At 40.6% G+C, this 22,688-nt stretch overlaps 1 protein-coding gene across 1 annotated transcript in view; it reads left to right on the top strand.

Annotated features, from left to right (window-relative positions):
* Positions 1-22,688, top strand: part of LEMD3 (LEM domain containing 3) — a 77,135-nt gene that overhangs the window by 24,045 nt on the left and 30,402 nt on the right. Inside the window, exons 2-3 of the mRNA XM_054025701.1 lie at positions 12,793-12,830; positions 19,688-19,754. Of these exons, the coding sequence (XP_053881676.1) occupies positions 12,793-12,830; positions 19,688-19,754 (105 nt within the window). The remainder of the gene's footprint in view (positions 1-12,792; positions 12,831-19,687; positions 19,755-22,688) is intronic.

Raw genomic sequence — 22,688 nt, forward strand, 5'->3', positions numbered from 1 at the left:
GCTTTGGCTTGCACGTCTGAGACAGGAGCATAACTAATATGCTTTTGCTCTTCTGTGCGCAGAACCAGAAGTAGTGGGTCCTTAGTGGTGTGTTCTTGAGGATTGGCTTTTTCAGCAGACACCTGTGAGGCCAACTGTTTATGCTTAGTTGAATCCAGTTGCTGTACAGTTATCTTAACCAGCACCTTAGATTTGGCTCCAGTCAAGGAGGCAGTAGTCTGTGCTAGAACTTTGCTGGTCTTTTAACCCCTTTAAGGGTCAAACTCAGGCTGGTCTCCCAGCACTTATGGATCCCTGTGCTTCAGCACAGGAAGGTTTAGCCAATAATGCTTCCTGTAATAGCATAGTCGGAGGCAATTCTGACCCGTTCTTTCTGGTCCTAAGCTGCACTTAGAGGAATGAGAGGACAAATGCCTTCTCCCAAGCAGATCAAACAATGCATGTGTGCACCCGAAGCAGGAAAAAGGTTAGGGCAATAGGCATACCTCTTGATCCCTGTTTTTTTTTTTTTTTGTCTTTAATTCTAGCATATCAGAATCAATCAAGGCCTTGTGCCTGTGTTTAGTGGAAAAACAAGAAAATAAAAAAAAAAATAAAGAACTAACTTAAGAGGGTGGCACTGGGTATCATTTCCAACTAATCTGGGTCCAAAGTCACTGCATAGTTTCTGGTCCGTTTTGTATCATGGTTGAAAGGAACAGTAGTCAGTATGCCACACAGTTAATAGCTTTGTCCTCCAAACTGTTGGAGGGAAGAGGAGGGGGCCATATGAGCATTCTGATATGTACTGCTACTAGAGGGCTTCCTCAAGCTGCAGTGTTGGCACATCTCAAGAGTGGGAATGTGCAAAGGCCTCTTGAAAAAAAATGTTTTTGAAAAAAGAACAGGAGTACTTGTGGCACCTTAGAGACTAACAAATTTATTAGAGCATAAGCTTTCGTGGACTACAGCCCACTTCTTCGGATGCATCCGAAGAAGTGGGCTGTAGTCCACGAAAGCTTATGCTCTAATAAATTTGTTAGTCTCTAAGGTGCCACAAGTACTCCTGTTCTTCTTTTTGCGGATACAGACTAACACGGCTGTTACTCTGATACTTAATTTTTTTGAAGACACTTGGGGTTCAAACTGATATCATCTGAGGTTTGCACTCTGGATGCTTTGATTTAAATCAGTGCACCCCATTGCTACTTAAATTGCTGATATAAATCATTATTTAAATATGCAACCAGGAAACTTTGATTTTTAAATAGACTTTGTGTGTTGCATTTGAACTCTGTAGTTACTTTCCTAAAAGTTGAGTCTCATTGGTTGGAAACCATTAAAACATGTTGATTTGCAACCAAATGTAGCTTTTGTGCTTAATCTGGTGCTGCTTTTTGCTAACCAGGATGCTCTATATGACATTTATTTAAGCAGTTATATAGCTTATCTTACATTTATTCTGATTATTTTTTTTTTTAGAAAATGGTGAATGAAACATTTATGTATTAGATTAATTTTTATGTGTGATATGAATAGAAGCTCAGCTTAAAAGCACAAAAGCATCACTTAATTTTGTATTAAATAAAACTACTTTAAATGTGGTGGATACATATGGTAAGAAGTTTATCAGCACCTGTTTTACATTTAAAACTGATTTATTAATAAAGGAGGTATGATTTGTAGTTAGCAAATTTAATGGAATGTTTCCAGTTACCATGTGCTTAAAGATTTTAGAACTAGTATATTTCATCCGTGGGTACCTAGTTTTTATTCATAGATTGGAAGAGGAAGACGAGCTTTCCTGCTTTTTCAACTGCCAGTCGGTTTCTCAACTTTGAATCAAGTATTTATTGAACTGAGCTAGTTGAATAAACTGAAAATATTCCCTCTGCAGCTGCAGAAGAGGCTACTGCTGTCCACAAGTGCTTTATCGTTTCAAAAAATTACAGTTCCATATACTTAGCCAGCGGCTTCCTCCAGTTCAGTGATCTAACTTTCTTTAAAACTTGGCTACAAACGTATTGCTTAATATTTTTCTATTGAATTAACATTATTTTAATAGAATATAATTTCCTCTGTATATTCTTGCTCCTGGGATATATTTCCCAATTGGTGCTGTTGAACGGTGCTGCATTCTACTAGCAGTGTCTAAGCAATTGCTTCTGTGCCTCCCCACTCTGTCTGAGCACATTCTGAGTGCATGGCTATAAAAGACAGCAGTTACCACCTCAGTTCCTTCCCGCTGCTGACATGGATGGATGTGAAGCCTTGTATGGATTCAAGATCCTTTAGTTAGATGGTTAATAGTGCCTTGTTTGTTGTTTTTAAATAAGTTAGTGTTTAATGTTAGTGCCTGTTATGGTGGCTCCAAAGATCAGGAAGCATGGGGTTAAGAGATGTGCGTCCTGTCTGGCATGTTTTTCCTAAATCAGATTCCTATGCTCACTGCCTAAAGAGCTTTCACATTGTGAGCAGGAGAGGCAGAACAGACTCCAACTGCTCCTCTACAAGAAATCTTATCAATTAAGAACGCCGTATCCGAGGTTTCTAAGGCTCTGAATGATGAAAGCAAGAGGTATAGATCAGCTCTGAGCCATTCTGGTTCCAAGAAATCTTTCCTAGTGAGATCACTTGCCTCAGCACCGAGCTCCGGTTCCAAAGAGCAACCAGTAACAAAATCTGCTGGGCCGGCTCTGAAGAAGGAACCGGTGTCAAAGAAAACAGGCTTGGAAGATAAATGACCTCTACCTGGAACTTTTATGGGACTGTCTTTATGCTCTCCTCCTCACAGAGGATTCAGATGACCCCTTAATAATGTTGCCTCCACCTCCCAGAATGCCTTCTGGCTCTCCTGGGACAGTGATATCTCCTATGTCAATGTTGCGCTTATTGACATTAGTAGTATCGCTGATTGTCTTGTTGTTTGATCCAGTCTCGGATCCTTATTCAGAGAAACAGCTGGATCCAATGATGGGTCTGGGACTGCAAGTTCAGAATTATAGGCATAGGTATCCCCTTGATTCTAACATCATATAGCAATGGCCAAATTGGCAGACTGGTAAGTGCCTCCCTGGATTCCTTGGCCTTATTGGTCAGCTTCAGGCTTTCCATACCAACTTCCCTCCAGAACCATCCCTCCTGTCCAGCACTGAACTGGAGATATTATGGTTGGTTTGTGACATTTGGATTCAAGTTGTATGGATTGGAGACACCCAGTCTCTACAGAACACTCGCATCTGGGGTTCTCATATCCAGTAATGGGAAACAAGTGTCTCACTTTAATTCAAGGTATCTTGCATGATAAGGAAGAGGAAATTGAAATTCCTCAAGAGACAAAATTTTGCATCATGACCAGGAGCCTACAGGTGAATTTTCTCCAGATGAAAATGTTGGAGTAGACTCAGCTGCTTCACTGCTGGGGGATGCCATTCAGTTCCAAGAATTCATCAGCAGAATGATTTCTATGTTGAAATTACCCTCTGTTCTCTTGGAGGAAATGTCACACCCTGTTTTTGACACACTTTAAAATATGTCTGTAAAAACGGTTTCTCTGTCCCTTTTGGAGGGTCTGTGATAACAAGTAAAATCAACATTGAATACCCTGACTCAGGGGTCGGCAACCTTTCAGAAGTGGTGTGTGCTGAGTCTTCTTTTATTCACTCTAATTTTAAGGTTTTGCATGCCAGTAATACATTTTAACGTTTTTAGAAGGTCTTTTTCTATAAGTCTATAATATATAACTAAACCATTGTTGTATGTAAAGTAAATAAGGTTTTAAAAATGTTTAAGAAGCTTCATTTAAAATTAAATTGAAATGCAGAGCCCCCTTTGCCAGGACCCGGGCAGTGTGAGTGCCACTGAAAATCAGCCCATGTGCTGCCTTCGGCACGCGTGCCATAGCTTGTCTACCCCTGCCCTACCTTCTTGTCAGCCAGTTGCAAAAAAGTCAGAAACTTTTATCAAATTCCATATGAAGCATTTTTTCTTTCCCGTGCACCCTCCACCTAATTCTCTAGGGGTGATTGCAACAATGCAGAGACTGTTATAAAGTGGAAGGCTGTGACACAGTTTTGTATTCTGGCTGGGTTCTGTCTACATGGGTAAAACCAATTTGTTATAAAATGGTAAATGCTCTTCTGTGTTTATAATAGGGCCTTCTAATATGATGGTGATAACTAATAATGCTGCTTTTTAATAATGTGATGAAACTCATTGTGTAGACGTAAATTGTTTTTGTGCTAATCTCTCCTTTTTCTCCTCTTTTCATATTTTTCTGTCCTCATTCATGTGATTCTATGCCAAATTTAAACTTTGTCCCTTTTTTTGAGGTTTATTATAGTATGTTTGTGTGCAATGGGGTATACAAACCCCATAGTGGGCCTGAAGTGGTTAAAGGGCAATCACTGGGCCCAGGTAGTCGTGTGGGACCTGCAGAGCATGCTCTGGCTGAAGGGATAAGTAAAACAAGCTCAGAATCCTAGGAAAGGCAGGGAATGCAAACAGGTTGGAGGGAAGACAGGCCCTTCGCCTGAAGAGCCACATAGAAGATTGAACTTGGGATGGGATTACAGTCCGGGTGAGGCTCACAAGCAGTGCCTTCTAGAATACCCCACATCCCCTGTTTTCTAGCAACCAGCAGGCACTGAGGGGCTCTGTTCGTTTGGACTGTTGGGGATTACATCTGAAGAAGAGTAGAGGTAGGAAGTGTCCCAGTGCGGCAGACTTAGATCCTCTGAGTAGAGGATTTGTCTGGTGTTACTTCCCACAGGGTCTTAAGTTGGGACCTGGTGGAGTGGAGGGCCAGGGTCCCCCTACCATTTCAACTTGAGAGCTAGGCCCAAGATGCCTCCAGCTTAGGGGCAGAGATGGGCATCTCTGCACCCCCTTATTGGGGTGAGACTGGAAACCAGGTTTGCTAACCACTAGGCCATTCTGCCTCCTGAACAAACTATTACGCTTGATGGAGAATGTGGGTATCCTAGAATCCAAAGCCTGATAATAGACCCCCTCTGCTCCCAAAAAAGGAAGTGGGGGGGGGGGGAGGAGGAGGGAAAAGACAGGTGTAGAAAAGGGGACTAGAGATGTAGTTCCTTGAGAACCAGTTACAGCAGGCAAACCAGCAGCAGAGTCAATTCCTCAAGTAGCCCAGCGCCCAACAAGAGGGGAGGGGCCAGGGGCTAGCCTCCCCGGCCAGGAGCTCAAGGGCTGGGCAGCCTCGTGCCTCCCTTGGAATTTCTTCACGCCTCCCCAGGAGGGCGCCCCCGCCGCCCCCCCCCCCGTTTGGGAACCAATACTTTAGATCCTAAATGTCCATTCAGACCTACTTCTTGTTCAGCCAGTCACCCAGACAAACAAGTTTGTTTACATTTGCAAGAGATAGTGCTGCTGGCTTCCTGTTTTACAATGTCACATGAAAATGAGAACAAGCATTCACATGGACTGTTGTAGCCCATGTCACAAGATTCATATGTCCCTTCATGCTTTGACCACCATTCCAGAGGATATGCACCCATGCTGATGACCGGTTCTACTCCAGGGATCAGCAACGTTTGGCACATGGCCCGCCAAGGTAAGCCCCCAGGCGGATTGGGCCGGTTTGTTTACCTGCCACATTCGCAGGTTTGGCCGATCGCAGCTCCCGCTGGCCACGGTTCGCCACTGCAGGCCAATGGGAGCTGTGGGAAGACGTGGCTAGCACATCCCTCGTACTGCGCTGCTTCCTGCAGTCCCCATTGGCCTGGAGCGGTGAACCCCGGCCAGTGGGAGCTGCAATCAGCCGAACCTGCGGACGCGGCAAGTAAACAAACTGTCCTGGCCCGCTAGGGGGCTTACCCTGGTGGCCCACGTGCCAAACGTTACCAATCTCTGTTCTACTCGATAACGATCCAAAGCAGTTTGGATTGATGCATGTTCATTTTCATCATATGAGTGAGATGCCACTAGCAGAAGATTGATTTACTTTTTTGGTGGTTTGGGTTCTGTAGTTTCGGCATTGGAGTGTTGCTCTTTTAAGACTTATGAAAGCATACTCCACACCTCATCCCTCTCAGATTTTGGAAGGCATTTCAGATTTTTAAACCATGGGTCCAGTGCTGTAGCTGTCTTTAGAAATCTCACATTGGTACCTTCTTTGCATTTTTACAGATCTGCAGTGAAAGTGTTCTTAAAATGAACAACGTGCTGGGTCATCATCCGAGAGTGCTATAACATGAAATATATGGCAGAATGCGGGTTAAAGAGAGGACGAGGCATACAATTCTCTCTCCCAAGGAGTTCAGTCACAAATTCAATTAACGTATTATTTTTTAATGAACGTCATCAGCGTGGAAGCATGTCCTCTGGAATGGTGGCCGAAGTATGAAGGGGCATACGAATGTTTAGCATATCTGGCCTGTAAATACTTTGCAATACCGGCTACAAAGTGCCATGCGAACGCCTATTCTCACTTCCAGGTGACATTGTAAATAAGAAGCAAGCAGCATTATTTCTTGTAAATGTAAACTAACTTGTTTGTCTTAGTGATTGGCTGAATAAGAAGTAGGACTGAGTAGATTTGTAGGTTCTAAAGTTTTACATTTTGTTTTTGAGAGCCTGCAATACCACAGATTTCCGCTGTTTTCACTAGTCACTGGCAAAGTGACTCTATGCTCTCCCCAACCCTTAATTCCCCCCAAAATGTGTTCTGAAATGTCCGGCCCTGCCCTGGAACAATTAGAGGAATGTTTTAAAGTTCATTGCTCCTTTAAAGAGTCCGTATCCAACAGTTTTGTTACTTTACTGGAGTTACCAAACAGTTCAGTTCAAACACAGTACTGGGGTTTAGATTAAAAATGAAATAAATTAGGTGTTAAGTGAGTACTAGTATAAGGATTAAAGCCAGAAATGGTTACAAGAGAAAAAAGATAAAATGCTGTCTAGTATCTAAAACTTAACAAACTAGACTTGGGTCAAAGTAAAATCCTCACCAGATGTTTCTATCAAGATGGCTGATGGAACTGCTGGGTCAGGACTTATACCCGAAAGTCAAAGGGCTGGTACCTTTTGTAGTCTTAGGTGAAAGATAGATAATTTAGGATTCTGTACCACTCTCTTTACATTGAATCTTTGAAATAGATTCTTCTGAAGGATATCTTCAGATAATAAATCTGTTTCCAACTGTGAGGTAGGCTACATGGACTTTGTTTTGAAGGACGTGTCCTGCTGCTGCTCAGGGGTGCCGGAACAGGAGGGCTATGGCCCCATCACTTTGAAAAACGTGGGGAGGGCAGGGGTGGCGATTTGGGGGAAGGAGTGGCTCAGGGGGCGGAGCCATGGTTCCAGCGCTGGTGGCCACCCCACTTTTAGGGAGCTTCTACTAGGGTTACCATATTTCAACAATCAAAAAAGAGGACACGGGGCGCTGCCCTAGCCCCGGCCCAGCCCCGCTCCTCCCACTTCCCGCCCCCCTCAGAATCCCCCTACCTGTCTCCCCCCCCCCCGCCCACTGCCCCCTGCCCCCAGGACCCCAACCCCTATCTAAGTCTCCCTGCTCCCTGTCCCGACTGCCCCAACCGCTCTCTACACCCCCTTCTCCTGACAGCCCTTCCCCAGAACCCCCAACCAATCTAACCCCCATTCCCTATCCCTTGCCTGCCTCCCCCCACCAGGCTGAGGGAGAGCTGCGGGCTCCCCTTGCAGCCAAACAAATAAGGCGCTGCTCTGCGGGGAAGGAGGGAGACGGGGAGGGACTCTGGCTGCTAGAGGCCCCAGTGGCTGCGAGCAGCTTTCAATCAGGCCTAGCCGTCCAATTAGCCGCGCCGCACTCTGCATGAGGGGAAGGGGGAAATCCCGGACATTTCTACCTTATTAGAAATCCGCCCCCCCGGACGGCCATTTAAAGCTAAAAAAGCCGGACATGTCCGGGGAAACCCGGACGGATGGTAACCCTACTTCTGCTGCTGCTTCCACTGGGATTGTCTGCTAAAATGCAAATTATTTAGTTCCTGTCCCTTCATGCAACTAAATGAAAGTTAAACATGTGATTGTCAGTCCCCTCCCCCTCTGTAATAGTGTTAAGTTTGCCTCCATCCCTTGTTAGCTTGATGTTTATGCAATATGTAAATGCCTTCTCATTCTCATTGTCTTGTCATTGTCTCCTGCTTGGCTGGCAAAGATATTTTAAGAATTTTAATTTCAGTTTACATCAAGCTCTTTGCATCAGTTGCTTGCATCTACATTATATGATTCTATTAATAACCAGTGAGTAATGAGCTTTTCATTGATACCTTGCATGACACTTGTCAGATACATTTCATGGCATTAAAGGATTGGGATAAAGTAGAACTGGTTAAGCCATCTGAAATTCATTAGTTGTTATGAGGGTGCCACTTGCCTTCTGCACTTGAGCTGTTCTTAATGTCACAATATGCAACAGTGAAAATCTAATAGTAATTTATAGTGTCGTCTCTGAACAGCCAGAATCTTTGTGAGAGAAGCTCATACTTTTATCATGGGCAGAAATAAATTTGCTTACATTACAGTAGTTTGGTAGGAGGAAGTAATTGTTTAGCAGATAATTTTGGCAGGTCAAGACTTCATGCATGGAAATGGAGGCTCTGCTCTCACGTGTTCACTTTTCAGAAATAGCTGGGAAATGCAGAGGAAAATTTGTGTCTAATTCAGTGTATTCTGGGCCCAAAGACAGAATTTTCAGATTCTTGGGATAAGTTTAACTTACAGTTCCACAGCTGCAGGAATTGCTCTGCAAAACTGTTCTGAAAATTTGCCTGCCATTTACCATGACAGATTTTGATTTTTTTTTTTTTTTTTTAATCTTTAAATGAGTGCTTACTGTAGGTGGGGAATTTAGCAGGGTTATAATATTGTCTGCCTAGCCAGTAATGCTCACCTTAGTTTGGTTTGCAGGATCTGGTGCAAATTGCCATAAGAGAGCCAGTTCTCTTTCTGTTGTCTTCAAATTCAAGGATAGGTTACGTTATCTAAACCTCGTGATTCTAGTGCCAGGCTGGTGATAAGGGTGTTTCTGATAAGAAAACATCTTTATTTGAGCATCAACAGTGTTCTTACTACTGTGCAGAGAGGAAGAAAATGTACTCTATGGAGCACTCATTCAATATATCCTTTCAGAAAATTTTGTTAGTGTGCATGTGTCTGAAGATCTTGGGTGAAAAAGCCAAATCAGAGATGAATTTTGCTTTTTGTCTGAATGTGGAAGGACCTGTAATGTGTGTCTGGCAGGAGTGAGTTCCATAATTGAGGTTTATCACCTGAAAAGTTATGACTTGTGTTTCATGTTCATAAACGTCTGCAATTTGCCTACAGTTTCATCTTTTTATTAGGCACTTATATTTTTTATGATTATCTTAGGCTTTAGATATATATCCCATAAGTTAAAAACACACACACAGATTGCTTATAGATATTCATTAAATCTCTATCTAGCTCTTAGCCCATATTCCTCTTTGGTAGATTGATTTTTTTAATGGGCTTTTTAGTATGCTTGTTTGGTTAACGTTTCTGGGTTGATACTGACTTGGGGTATTGGTTCCAAAATTGAGAATCCCTCAGAGAGAATTCCTTATCAGCCACTTCCTTTATATCAAGGGGGCTCCAGGCCAGGTGCCTCTGCTGATCTCAGCTCCACAGGTAGTGAGGCAGTCTCTACCTTTTAGGGACTTCTAGTGAAATGCAATTCATGTTTTCAGCCTATTCCTCCAATAATGCATGCAAATTCTCTGATGTAAGGATTCTTGACATTCTTATTGTGTTGTATTCCTCTGATAACAGCTGTGTAGACTAGTCTCTCTTTTACAGGCCTGTTTTCTTTCCCTTCCCTCCCTCTTCCCCCCCCCCCCCCCCAATCTCATCTTCCTCCTTTACATTAATTGCCATTGGGTAAAATTTTCAAAAGTGCTTAAGTTTCTTTTTTGAAAACTTTACCAGTGGTCTGTTGGCTGGTCCTGCTTCCCAGTTCCTTCTTGGATTCCCAGCCAAGGCTGACTAGATACCTACTAGTTAGAGAAATAAACTAAAGAGTGCACGTGTGTGGTGACTCCAGTAAAGTTTCGGGGCAGTGACCCTGCAATCCTAAATAGAATTTCCTATGAGAATGTTGTCCCTGGATCTGTTCAGAGACATTTTTTCATTTATGTGGCTGAATGTTTGCTATATCTGTAGGCCCCATCCCCTGGCTGCTAGGAAGGAGAGAGCTTTTCCTCCTTCCCTCCTCTTCCCCTTTGCCCAGAACCTGCTGGCTAATACTATGTGTATTGGGGCAAACTGTGCTACTTCATCCTTTTCCCCAGTCTGTGTCTCGGAGTTCCTCACACACAGGTACCTCCTGTATATCTGTCTGCTTCAGGTGATTTCAATTTTATTCTGCTACTGGGGAAAGCAATGATTCTGATCAGTTTCAGTAGTACCCATAGGGTTCCAAACAACAGTGAAACTGTCTAGATACCTTTCTCTGCTGCAGTTGGGTATAGCTGTCATAATCAGAGGCATTGGGTCTGTCAGCTGACTTAGGAAGATGATGCAGCAATTTCCATTGTGTTCATACCCTGTAAAGTTATCTCCATAGCTGTGAGATTAGAAACTTACTTAAAATGGAAGCTTGTAATTCTGCACAAACTGATAATTAAGCACCAACAGTAAACTTAGTGTGGCGAAAGATTGGACAATCCCTGCTCCAATGGATAGGTCTAGAGAAGAGGTGTCAAATTCCTTGAGAGAAGAGGGCCGATACTATGTTTATGGTCAGGATATAAATTAAGGACTTCATACTTTCTTCAGTCCACAACAGATCCCTACTGATCTCTCTGGGAAGTTTGTACAGAGATTAAGGGGAAGGATACAAGATACAGAAGTATTAAATATTTCTGTTCTGAATCTGGAGAGAAACAGGATGATGTATTCCTATTTTGGAGTGATAAGGAAATAATTTCTATTCCATTAGTAACTAGGAGGATGATTAGCAGTAATTATAAGGTTAAACTTATTAAAGTAATCAGGACAAGATAACTTGCACTCCAGAATCTTAAAAAAAAAAAAAAAAAAAAAAAAGGCACCAAGAAGCTCTTTGAACCACTAATGTTGATTTTTAATAGTTATTGGAACACTGGGAAAGTTCCAAGGACTGGGACAAAGCTAATGTTGTTCAATTGTTTTAAAAACGGTAAACTGAATGACACGACTGACTACAGGTCAATTATCCTGATGTAGATCCTGCGCAAAATCATGAAAAGGCTGATTTGGGTTGTAATCAGTAAAGAATTAAAGGGAAGGTAGTGTAACTAACGCCAATCAACAAGGCTATGTGGAAAATAGGTCTTGTCAGCCAAACTTCAGATCACTTTTTATGAGATTACGAGTTTGGTTGATAAATTGACTCTGTTGACATGTCCCATCTAGCAAATTGGGCCTAAATTATGGGAAGTGCATAAAATTATGTAGCACTTGTCCTTTCCCCCCCTCATAGACCCAAACCCTAGTTCAATCACTAAAATATTCTTTGGTTGTGTTTACTTTAATATTAAGTTCAGTTTTATATTGTGATGCATTCTCTCTTTTTTTCATTCACCCATCCTTCCTCTCTTGGGCAGCAGCAGCAGTCACTTTAAGTTTCAGTCATAAGGGGTTTGAATTTCTTGTTCCTTGGTCCAGAAACCCTTGACTGGAGCTAGATGCCCCACTATACTCTAAATATTTGCCACATCATCAAACAGTGACAGAGAACATTAACACTCTGTTTTTACCAAAATGATCAGTAGTGAAATAGCTAACTTTCACATTTGAAATTACCATTGGTCTTCAGGTATGAATGGGGGCAGTTCACAAATTCCAGAAAAGGTTCATTCAAGGTGTCTATAGATGTGGGTGGAAAGGGTTGCATCAATTAATGTTTGGCTAATGTTTCTAAAGTTCTTTGCAAACAGAAGGTCTAGAGATTTCACTTTATTTTAAATTAAAATTTAGATTTTGAAGCAAAGTGATGTTGCATTTTAAAAAAGCACAAATGTTGTAGTTTACACACCTAAGTTATCCTGTTTTATACTTTGGACTCTTTTAAAGATTTCAAGTGATGGGAAATCCACCACATCCCTTGAAAGTTCCATATTAAAATTTCACAATTTATTTCCGGTTATAATTTGTCTAAAATCAGTTTCTTCTGGCTCCAAAGGCATTCACAGTAGCCAGGGAAAACAGATTAACTGTAGCTTAAACGAACTGTGGAAATTGTTCTGTCAAAAATACGTTACTTGCTATTGTAAGCAGACCTGTATTTCCCTATTCATTTGAGAATCACTCAAAGTAGTTTCTCTTAAAGAAATGCTTTTGAGGGGTATGATGTTGTCATGCAGGAGTTTTCATTGAATAAGAATGTATGTTGAAATACGCTTGCATTGATTACACTATATACTATGAAAATGTCTAGCTCCTCAAAATTACGTTATTTAAGTGTAATAGTTGAATCACTTTTGAAGTTTTTTTGGGGTTTGCTAAACTACTCTATATTCATATTGAGGTGGTTGTTAAAAACTACTTAAATAGCTATATGGCTAATTATGGCTTCTAACTGCTGGGATAACACAGAATTTGCATCTTAGTCCAATAAACTGCTGCTGTAGCTGTCTGATTCTCATTTAGCCTAAATTTATAGATACATGATTTTTCCCTAAAAATATCTGTGTAATTACCTTTATACACTATGAAATTTTATGTGCTAAGAGACTAAAATATTGATATATTTTATTACCATCTACAAGCCAGACAATGAGTGAACTAATGACATTCTTTTTTTACCCTTAATAGTTAAAAATCCCTTCAGTGATCAGCTTGAAGAAATAAAAGTAAGTAAATATGATTACAGTACATTGTGCTTTATGTTGTTTGTTAGATATTTGTATGAAGTCAGTGCAAACACCAATAACTATTAAGGTATATGAAATTTTGGAATGTATGTCATGCTTCTAGCAGAGGTCACTGTGTCATACAGGACAGTGAGAAAATTAAGTAAACTACTGTTATGTTACAAATGGCTACTGCAAGACCTAGCCACTACAACAATTATTAGCTTAAAAATGCTAGTTATGTTACACCTAAGACAAATATGATTGAAAGAATGTAAAAAATTAATGTACTCTTCCCTTTGCTGTCTTAATTTTTAAAAATCTTGAGCAGTAAAACTTGATTTATAGATTTCAACCTTGTCTTACAGTCAGATTGCTTTAACGTAGAACAATCCTGCAGTGTTTGTGTTGTAAAATCCTGGAAAGAATTGTATTAGTCTTCAGGTTTTTAAGCTTAATTCTACAAAACCCAAATCTGACTTGGATAGTGTTTTAAAGTTAGAAAGAAATACTCTATATGAAATATCAGGAGAATAAACTCCTCCTACTTCTGAAGAAACTGCTTGATCTTGGTTCATGAGGAAGGGTTTCAGAAGGTGGATTTCACTGAAGAGAATTTGTCATAGAATCATAGAATATCAGGGTTGGAAGGGACCTCAGGAGGTCATCTAGTCCAACCCCCTGCTCAAAGCAGGACCAATCCCTAACTAAATCATCCCAGCCAGGGCTTTGTCAAGCCTGACCTTAAAAACCTCTAAGGAAGGAGGTTTCACCACCATTCCAGTGCTTCACCACCCTCCTAGTGAAAAAGTTTTTTCCTAATATCCAACCTAAACCTCCCCCACTGCAACTTGAGACCATTACTCCTTGTTCTGTCATCTGCTACCACTGAGAACAGTCCAGATCAATCCTCTTTGGAACCCCCTTTCAGGTAGTTGAAAGCAGCTATCAAATCCTCCCTCATTCTTCTCTTCTGCAGACTAAACAAGCCCAGTTCCCTCAGCCTCTCCTCATAAGTCATGTGCTCCAGCCTCCTAATCATTTTTGTTGCCCTCCGCTGGACTCTTTCCAATTTTTCCACATTCTTCTTGTAGTATGGGACCCAAAACTGGACACAGCACTCCAGATGAAGGAAGCCTCACCAATGTCGAATAGAGGGGAATGATCACGTCCTCCGCTGGCAGTGTCCCTATTTATACAGCCCAAAATGCTGTTAGTCTTCTTGGCAACAAGGGAACAATGTTGACTCATATCCAGCTTCTCATCCACTGTAACTCCTAGGTCCTTTTCTGCAGAACTGCTGCCTAGCCATTTGGTCCCTAGTCTGTAGCAGTGCATGGGATTCTTCCATCCTAAGTGCAGGACTCTGCACTTGTCCTTGTTGAATCTCATCAGATTTCTTTTGGCCCAATCCTCTAATTTGTCTAGGTCCCTCTGTATGCTATCTCTACCCTCCAGAGTATCTACCACTCCCCCCAGTTTAGTGTCATCTGCAAACTTGCTGAGGGTGCAGTCCACACCATCTTCCAGATCATTAATGAAGATATTGAACAAAACCGGCCCCAGGACCGACCCTTGGGGCACTCCGCTTGATACCAGCTGCCAACTAGACATGGAGCCATTGATCACTACCTGTTGAGCCCGAAGAACTAGCCAGCTTTCTATCCACCTTATAGTCCATTCATCCAGCCCATACTACTTTAACTTGCCGGCAAGAATGCTGAGGGAGACTGTATCAAAAGCTTTGCTAAAGTCAAGGAATAACACATCCACTGCTTTCCCCTCATCCACAGAGCCAGTTATCTCCTCACAGAAGGCAATTAGATTAGTCAGGCATGACTTGCCCTTGGTGATTCCATGCTGACTGTTCCTGATCACTTTCCTCTCCTGTAAGTGCTTCAAAATTGATTCCTTGAGGACCTACTCCATGATTTTTTCCAGGGACTGAGGTGAGGCTGACTGGCCTGTAGTTCCCCGGATCCTCCTCCTTCCCTTTTTTAAAGATGGGCACTACATTAGCCTTTTTCCAGTCATCCGGGACCTCCCCGGATCGCCATGAGTTTCCAAAGATAATGGCCAATGGCTCTGCAATCACATCTGCCAACTCCTTTAGCACCTTCAGATGCAGCGCATCTGGCCCCATGGACTTGTGCTCGTCCAGCTTTTCTAAATAGTCCTGAACCACTTCTTTCTCCACAGGGGGCTGGTCACCACCTCCTCCCCATACTGTGCTGCCCAGTGCAGTAGTCTAGGAGCTGACCTTGTTTGTGAAGACAGAGGCAAAAAAAGCATTGAGTACATTAGCTTTTTCCACATCCTCTATCACTAGGTTGCCTCCCTCATTCAGTAAGGGGCCCACATTTTCCTTGACTTTCTTCTTGTTGCTAACATACCTGAAGAAACCCTTCTTATTCTTAACATCCCTTGCTAGCTGCAACTCCAAGTGTGATTTGGCATTCCTGATTTCACTCCTGCATGCCTGAGCAATATTTTTATACTCCTCCCTGGTCATTTGTCCAATCTTCCACTTCTTGTAAGCTTCTTTTTTGGTTTAAGATCAGCAGGGGTTTCCCTGTTAAGCCAAGCTGGTCGCCTGCCATATTTACTATTCTTTCTATACATCGGGATGGTTTGTTCCTGCAACCTCAATAAGGATTATTTTAAATACAGCCAGCTCTCCTGGACTCCTTTCCCTCTCATGTTATTCTCCCAGGGGATCCTGCCCATCCGTTCCCTGAGGGAATCAGTCTGCCTGTCTGAAGTCCAGGCTCCGTATTCTGCTGCTCTCCTTTCTTCCTTGTGTCCTCTATTCCACGTTGTTTTTCTTCCATCATGATACTGACTTATCAGCTAGAGAATTGGGGCAACAATTTCTGAGGTGGACTCGCTCTGAGGTGTCTGTATGTTGTAACATGAAGTTGGCAACCAGGTCTCTGACCTGATGCAATCTTCTTGGAAATACAGGCCTGATGTTGCAGGATACTGTGTTTCAACTCAGAATGCCTTCTTACAAGGAGTCCAGTAGAAAGGCCCATAAGCACTGGAGGAAGAGAGATGATTCTTTTGACATTATAGTCTCTTGGGCACCAGATTTGACAGTCAACCCAAGATAGGGTGACCAGATGTCCCGATTTTATAGGGACAGTCCCGATTTTAGGGTCTTTTTCTTATATAGAATCCTATTACCCCCCCCCCCCACTCCCTGTCCCGATTTTTCACACTTGCTGTCTGGTCACCCTAACCCAAGAACCTGTTTTCAGTTTTCCCTTTCCTTCTGGGAATCTTGTCAGTTTCCTTCTAGTATGGAGTAGAATTGCTATGGATTGTTCATTGGCCAGAAGGGTTAGGCTCTCCAGTTCCCCTCCATACTGCCTTCTAATCCACATCATTTGTCAATTTATTATTGTCAGACATTAAGTTGATTCATGAAAACAGTTCTCACAAGTACCTTCTTGAGCAAGAGGTCATCTACAAAGCTATGGGTGGCTTCTTTTCCCCCTAGAAACAAAAGAATTGAACAGTGTGTTCTAAGCTTTGCCAAACTTTGCTAGTAAGTTGATTTTTGTTTTGTGTTTGCTATTTTCCATCTGGGAAATGAAATAAACAAACTTGCTTTTCCATAAAATATTCTCTAGGAAGTTGACAATCTCCATCTACCGGTTGTTGAGAGAGAACTTTTTGAAATCTGGTATTTGATCCTGTTTGGCTCTTGGATCATTACATGTTTTCTAGCTGTCAGATCCTAAACTCCTGGTAAAATCCCAGTTACATCTGAATGTCTAGTGCATTATTATGTTGTCAGCATAGCCCATGAATGCTGAATTGTTCAGATGTTTAGTCAATGAAGAGAAGTATTTTAACTTTCCAGTATCAGTCGTCTTGAATAGTTCCACTTTCTCTTCATAATCTTAGTAACCACTATGTTTGATAGCAATCATTCCTTGACCCTTGAAGTTTTACATTTAGTTTGTGGTTGTTGAATAAAGCCAACAAGTCATTCAACCATTGCAGATTATGTAAAACTAATCAGTCTTCTCTTTTCTGAACTAAGAATGTGATTTTTAGTTTAGACATCTGATGCTGCTGTCTATAGGAATCTTTCACTGCAACTACATTTAAGAGCTCCAGTAACATTGAAATTCTCAACCTTTCTGTTCATACCTTCGTTACTTCAAGCATTGATAAACTTTCTTTGACACAGTGCTTCTTAATGCATGCTGCAGTGAAAATGGACTTCTTTAACAAGATACTGAACAAAATCTCCATTACAACTGACAATGCTAGGCCTTCCATGTCTTATTTGGCATCTCACTGTCATGCATATTTAGGGAAATAGGTCTTCAGTCTTCGTTTAATTACTCTTCACTTGTTCTCCTAGGGGCCTACTGATAAAATGTTCATGAGATTATTTAGATGTATACAGAGTGTAATAAAAGAACCCCAATCCATTATTCTGGGTGCACTTAAGTTTAACAAATAAATTAAAATAAACCCATCATGTTCACCTATAGCAACAACATAAATGTAACTGAAATTAACCACATGCACAATCTCCAGAGCCCTACACCCTGCCCTACCCAACAATGCCAGTGTCTTCATGATCCATGAAGAGGTGTGCATTGCGGCATGCCCTGAAGACTTACAAAATTGGTTTTCCAGAAAATATTCTCTAGGAAGTTTGACAATCTCCAGTCTTAAAACTTGGACTGTTACATATCTGGGGAAGGAAATTTCTGGGGCCATAACAGAGCGCTATGCCAGCCATTACACCCCCTCTTGTCCCCCCTCATGCCAAAGGAGCTTCAGCTCAGGGGCCTTCATGGATTGTAACTGCAGCTGTATGTCATAAGAAGAGAAGTGGTTTCCTCTGTGAGGTAACCATTGTAGAAGAAAGAAAAGTTACTTATTGATAGCTGTTTAGTTTTATGGAAGCAATATACTCTACTTCTTCCTTATGTCTTTGGAGTCTTCTGTATCTTTTATTTTATCATAGTGAAATGCAACGGCTTGGGGGCTTTGGATCCCTTTTATTTAGCTGGTTCTGAGAGTTCAGACCACACAGGAGAGCTTGGTTGACCCTAATAGATGCTTTTTTCCTCCTAAATAGTTCAGAGCTAATAGCACAGTTTACATCTTACAAATAGAAATGTACAGACATAATATATGCAGCTACTGACAAGTAAAACATCCTAATAGAACATCTTTAATCCTGAGGGATCAAAAGGCTATGTAGTCCAAACTGCTCAAATTCATCCATTTCTGTGGTGAGATGCTACACAACACAAACTGTTGAAGTGCAGCCACTTCTGTGGCAAAATTCCAGAAAATTACGTACTCTTTCCCCATTTTGGATGCAAATGATGATTTCACTGTAAACAGCAGGAACTTAAGTAGACTTTCTGCATATATTCCATGCTGGAATCGGGCCTGGACTCAAGGGTAAACACTCCTACTCTTGCAAAATTTTATTAGTGGAGAGATGGTAACTACTGGTCTGACATGAAGGATCTATCAGTTCATCTATTTTAGGGGTGAGATTGAAACTTTTCAAAATGTGTGGGTGTGTCTGTGCGCTACTGGCTTTTTTTTTTTTTTTTTTTTTTTTTTTTTAAATGATTTAAATCTTTTGAATTGGTGGAAGTATCTGTCTAATCACCTAGGTGCAGAGCTTTGGGGCTGAAGTAGGAGAAAGATACTTATATTCCTGAATGTATTTTTCCTTCATTTAAACTAATTCAGATTTGAGAAACTGAGAATGAAGAATACAAAAACTAGTCTTCCTGTTGCAAGCAATATACAAAAATGAGATTCTACTCTAAACCTCATATGCCTGAGCTAATTGTTAAATTGAAAATATTGTGGTGGTGAAGTAGATAATACAAGTCATATTCTTGAAGAATGTTTTTGAAAAGTGTTTAGTTACCACATACACTTAAACATTTTGCACTTTAAAGAGTGCCTTCCATCTGAGAATTGCAAAGCACTTTACAAGCACTAATAATAACTAAACCTTATAAAATTCCTGCAAAGGAGGTATTAACACGATTGTACAGGTAGAAAAATTGAGTCAGATGTTAAGTGATTAGCCTAAGGTCACACATGAATTGGGCATACCTGCAGTAACTGGAGATATTAGAATAATTCACTGCTCAATTTGCATCATTCTCTATTCCTGACTCCTATTCTTCTGTTTTGTCCACAAGATCATTCTGCCTCTATAGAATTGTCTTTCTCCCACCTTTACACTTTAGATGCCACAGCTTTTCTTTCATGCAAAATGAGTCAGTCAAGTTTGAGGGTCGATAGTGTAATGAGTTTTTGTTTTGGCCTTTCCAGAAGTCTAATTTTGGCCTGAATTTCTCATGGATAGAACATAGTTGAATAGAAATTCAGCTAGGATGGTTAACGTACCTTGTTTTGCCTAAAGTGTCATAGGACCTTTAATAAGAACAAATATCCAGGGGCTTTGTTTATTTATTTATTTTTTTAAGATTAGCACCTCCAATTATTTAATACCTATTAAGACCATTCCAGGGCATTGTTTTAGTACTACGTTAGAGAGAACAGTGCAACCACCTAAATTGTCAATCTGTTTCCTGTAATTTTCCTCTCTAACGCCAAGAACGAGCTTCAACTAGCTCAAAAAAAAGATTACACCTTGAATGGATACAGATAAATGCAAAATCAGTTGCGTATACTGTCTTTTTGATGCACAAAACACTATTTGGCTATCTTATCTAATTCTGTAAATAAAAGTGTTTTACTGTAAATAGCTTTAGGTTCTGCATAGATGAAAAATTAATTTCTCTTGTGAAGTTGTAAATTGTCTTAATGTTAACCAGCTTTTTTAATTCCAGGCAAATGAAAAAAGTCTCATGATGAACAGCTTATATAAACTTCATGATAGATTGGCACAAGTAGCAGGTATGTTTTTAAAATTAATATTGACTATAAGAGAATAATAGTTTATCAATGCAAATAAATATATATGCAGGCAGTGTTTGTGGCAATAGATAAAATCCCAGGGCTCAAATTGTTGGCTGCAAGATGCAAATTACTTACCTCTGTTGAAATCACTGGGAGGTCACAAGTCCCAGTTCTAAATCACAAGCTGTCTTTTCAAGTATGTAACCTTTTTTTATCTTGACAGTCTCAAAGGTTTAGTTCAGCAGGATTCAAAGATTCTAAGGGCAGAAGGGACCATTGTGATCATCTAGTCTTAACTCTGGCATAGATAGCATAGGCTGTAGAACTTTCCCCAAACTAATTCATAGACCATATCTTTCAGAAAAAATATCCAATCTTGATTTAAAAATAGTCAGTGATGGAGAATTCTTTGTAGATTTTTTTTTTTTCCCCCAATGATTAATTACTCTCTTGCTGTCAGAAATGTACACCTTATTTCTGGTCTGAATTTGTCTAGTTTCAACTTCTAGCCATTGGATTGTGTTATACATTTCTCTGCTAGATTGAAGAGCCCATTATCTAATATTTGTTCCCCATGTAGATACATATAGATGGTAATCAAATCACCCCTTAATCTTCTCGTATGACAGCCAATACAAAAAAGTTAAACACTTAAGAGCTCTGGAACTGTTCCATCTACTGGCCCTTGCTTAAATAAAGCAATCAAGTTCTATTTCAAGGCTTAAATATACTGTAATGTAGGGAAGATGGCATATTTGTTAAAAGCTAAACATATTCGACTGTATTTGGAAAAGAAATTACCTGTTTTATCTGGTACACTGTGCTATACACCTCTACCTTGATATAACGCAACCCGATATAACACGAATTCGGATATAACGCGGTAAAGCAGTGCTCCAGGGGGCGGGGCTGTGCACGCTGGTGGATCAAAGCAAGTTCAATATAACGCGGTGTCACCTATAACACGGTAAGAATTTTTTGGCTCCCGAGGACAGCATTCTATCGAGGTAGAGGTGTATTTTTCATACTGATGTTTAGAAACAAATAACACTGTTAGCATTATTCGTTATGTACATAAAGAAATGAACAACAGTTACATATGGAGATATACCTATTTCATAGACCTGGAAGGGACCTTAAAAGGTCATCGAGTCCAGCCCCCTGCCTTCACTAGCAGGACCAAGTACTGATTTTGCCCAAGATCCCTAAATGGCCCCTAAAGGATTGAACTCACAACCCTGGATTTAGCAGGCCAATGCTCAAACTACTGAGCTATCCCTCCCCCCAATATTTTGTGGTGTTGCACAAAATAGACAAGTTCATTAACAAGAAGTCTGCATTAAAAATGCTATGTGTTAATGTAAACCCTATATATACATATTTTGTGACAAATTATAAAGGAACAATTATTACAATTACTGTTAAAATAGTTAACCATAATGACGCATTAAGAAACAATGTGTGTTTTTTGTCCAGTGCAGTGTGGAAGAAGCTTAAAGTTACACAGTGAAACTCCTTAAAAAAAAAAAAAAAAAAAAAAAAAAAAAATCCAGAAAATGGAGAAGGTTAAGTTGTCTGAACAACTGACATCTTGTGAGAATGCATTAAAATATAGTATCATATTGATTGATTATATACTGTTTTCTCCATAGGACTCTTGCCTGTTTCAGTGCATAAACTGGATGGTGCGTAGTGAAAGAGGTTGCTGTTGAATAATGAGGATAAAAAAAATATTCATTTTGTGGCCCCAAGCCTTTACTGCATACCATCCAAACGCTAAAACGAATGCAGAATTTTTTGTTGACACATCTGTGACACCCAACATAGCATAAGTGCCTCACAAACATTAAAAAACAAACTTTGCAGATAGCTGAGTATTATAGATGAGACTGAAAAACAGCATGATTTGCACAAGGTCACATGAGAAATCTATGACCGAGGCAGCAAAAGAACCAAGTTCCGTTTGATTCCAGTCCAGTGCTTTCCTCACAAGAGCATTCTTCCTCTCGCAGCAGGTCCTGTCTTGCTCAGTGTACACGTAGAACATTGCCAGTGACTGGATACTACTAGAACAATTCACTAATCAGTTTGCATCATTCTTTTATCAACATAATGAAGCAAGTGTTGTTAGATATTACTCTATCATAATGCATACATTAATGCACAGCCTTAAATTTGTCATTTCCTGAACTGAATGCTTCATGCTACAACGTCCTCGATCTCTTTAGTTTTTAATAGTGTTTCCTAAGTTTCCTACATTCTTTTTAAAACAAAACAAAAGATTCCATTTTCAGCTATTTAATAGACAGTAGTAGAAGGTTTGCATGTTTATCTCTCCATGTATGGGAAGGACTTGAGTCATAAATAATCTCCCAGCAGATCTTCTCTCCTTATGTAGAACCCCAAAAGACCTACCTTATCCCTATTTAGTCATCCCGCACCCCAGTTATTTTCTGAGACCTGCTTTCTGAAAACATAATTTTTCTCTACACAGCCCTTCTTTTTATTAGACTATCCTCTGACAGGAGCCACATCTCAAGGATTACTTGATCGCTCTGACTAGAATAGCTTTTGTGTGATTGATAGATCCGTTATAAACCATTCCATGTGTTAAACTGCTGAACTTTTCTGTGGCGAATCAAGAAGAATTTATGCTATTGGAGATATCCTTTCCTGTTCCCTTAACTTCTCCTCTCCAAAATACAGGATATGGAACAGCTGCCCACTCTACTGCCCTATTTGGTGCACCTTGTAAGCATGAGATCTATTTAAGCTTATTGGTGCCTATTAATGTCATTGCCTTATTGCATTGGGTCACTACATCACACCCAGATGTGAATCAGCAGTTGGTCACAAATTCCAAATTTTCCTCAAAGATTTGGATGAGCACTTGAGCCTTGTAGGTAGAACTTGTTCAGATAAAGCTCTATT

Source organism: Malaclemys terrapin, chromosome 1 (genome assembly GCF_027887155.1).
Source record: "Malaclemys terrapin pileata isolate rMalTer1 chromosome 1, rMalTer1.hap1, whole genome shotgun sequence".
NCBI lineage: Eukaryota > Metazoa > Chordata > Testudines > Emydidae > Malaclemys > Malaclemys terrapin.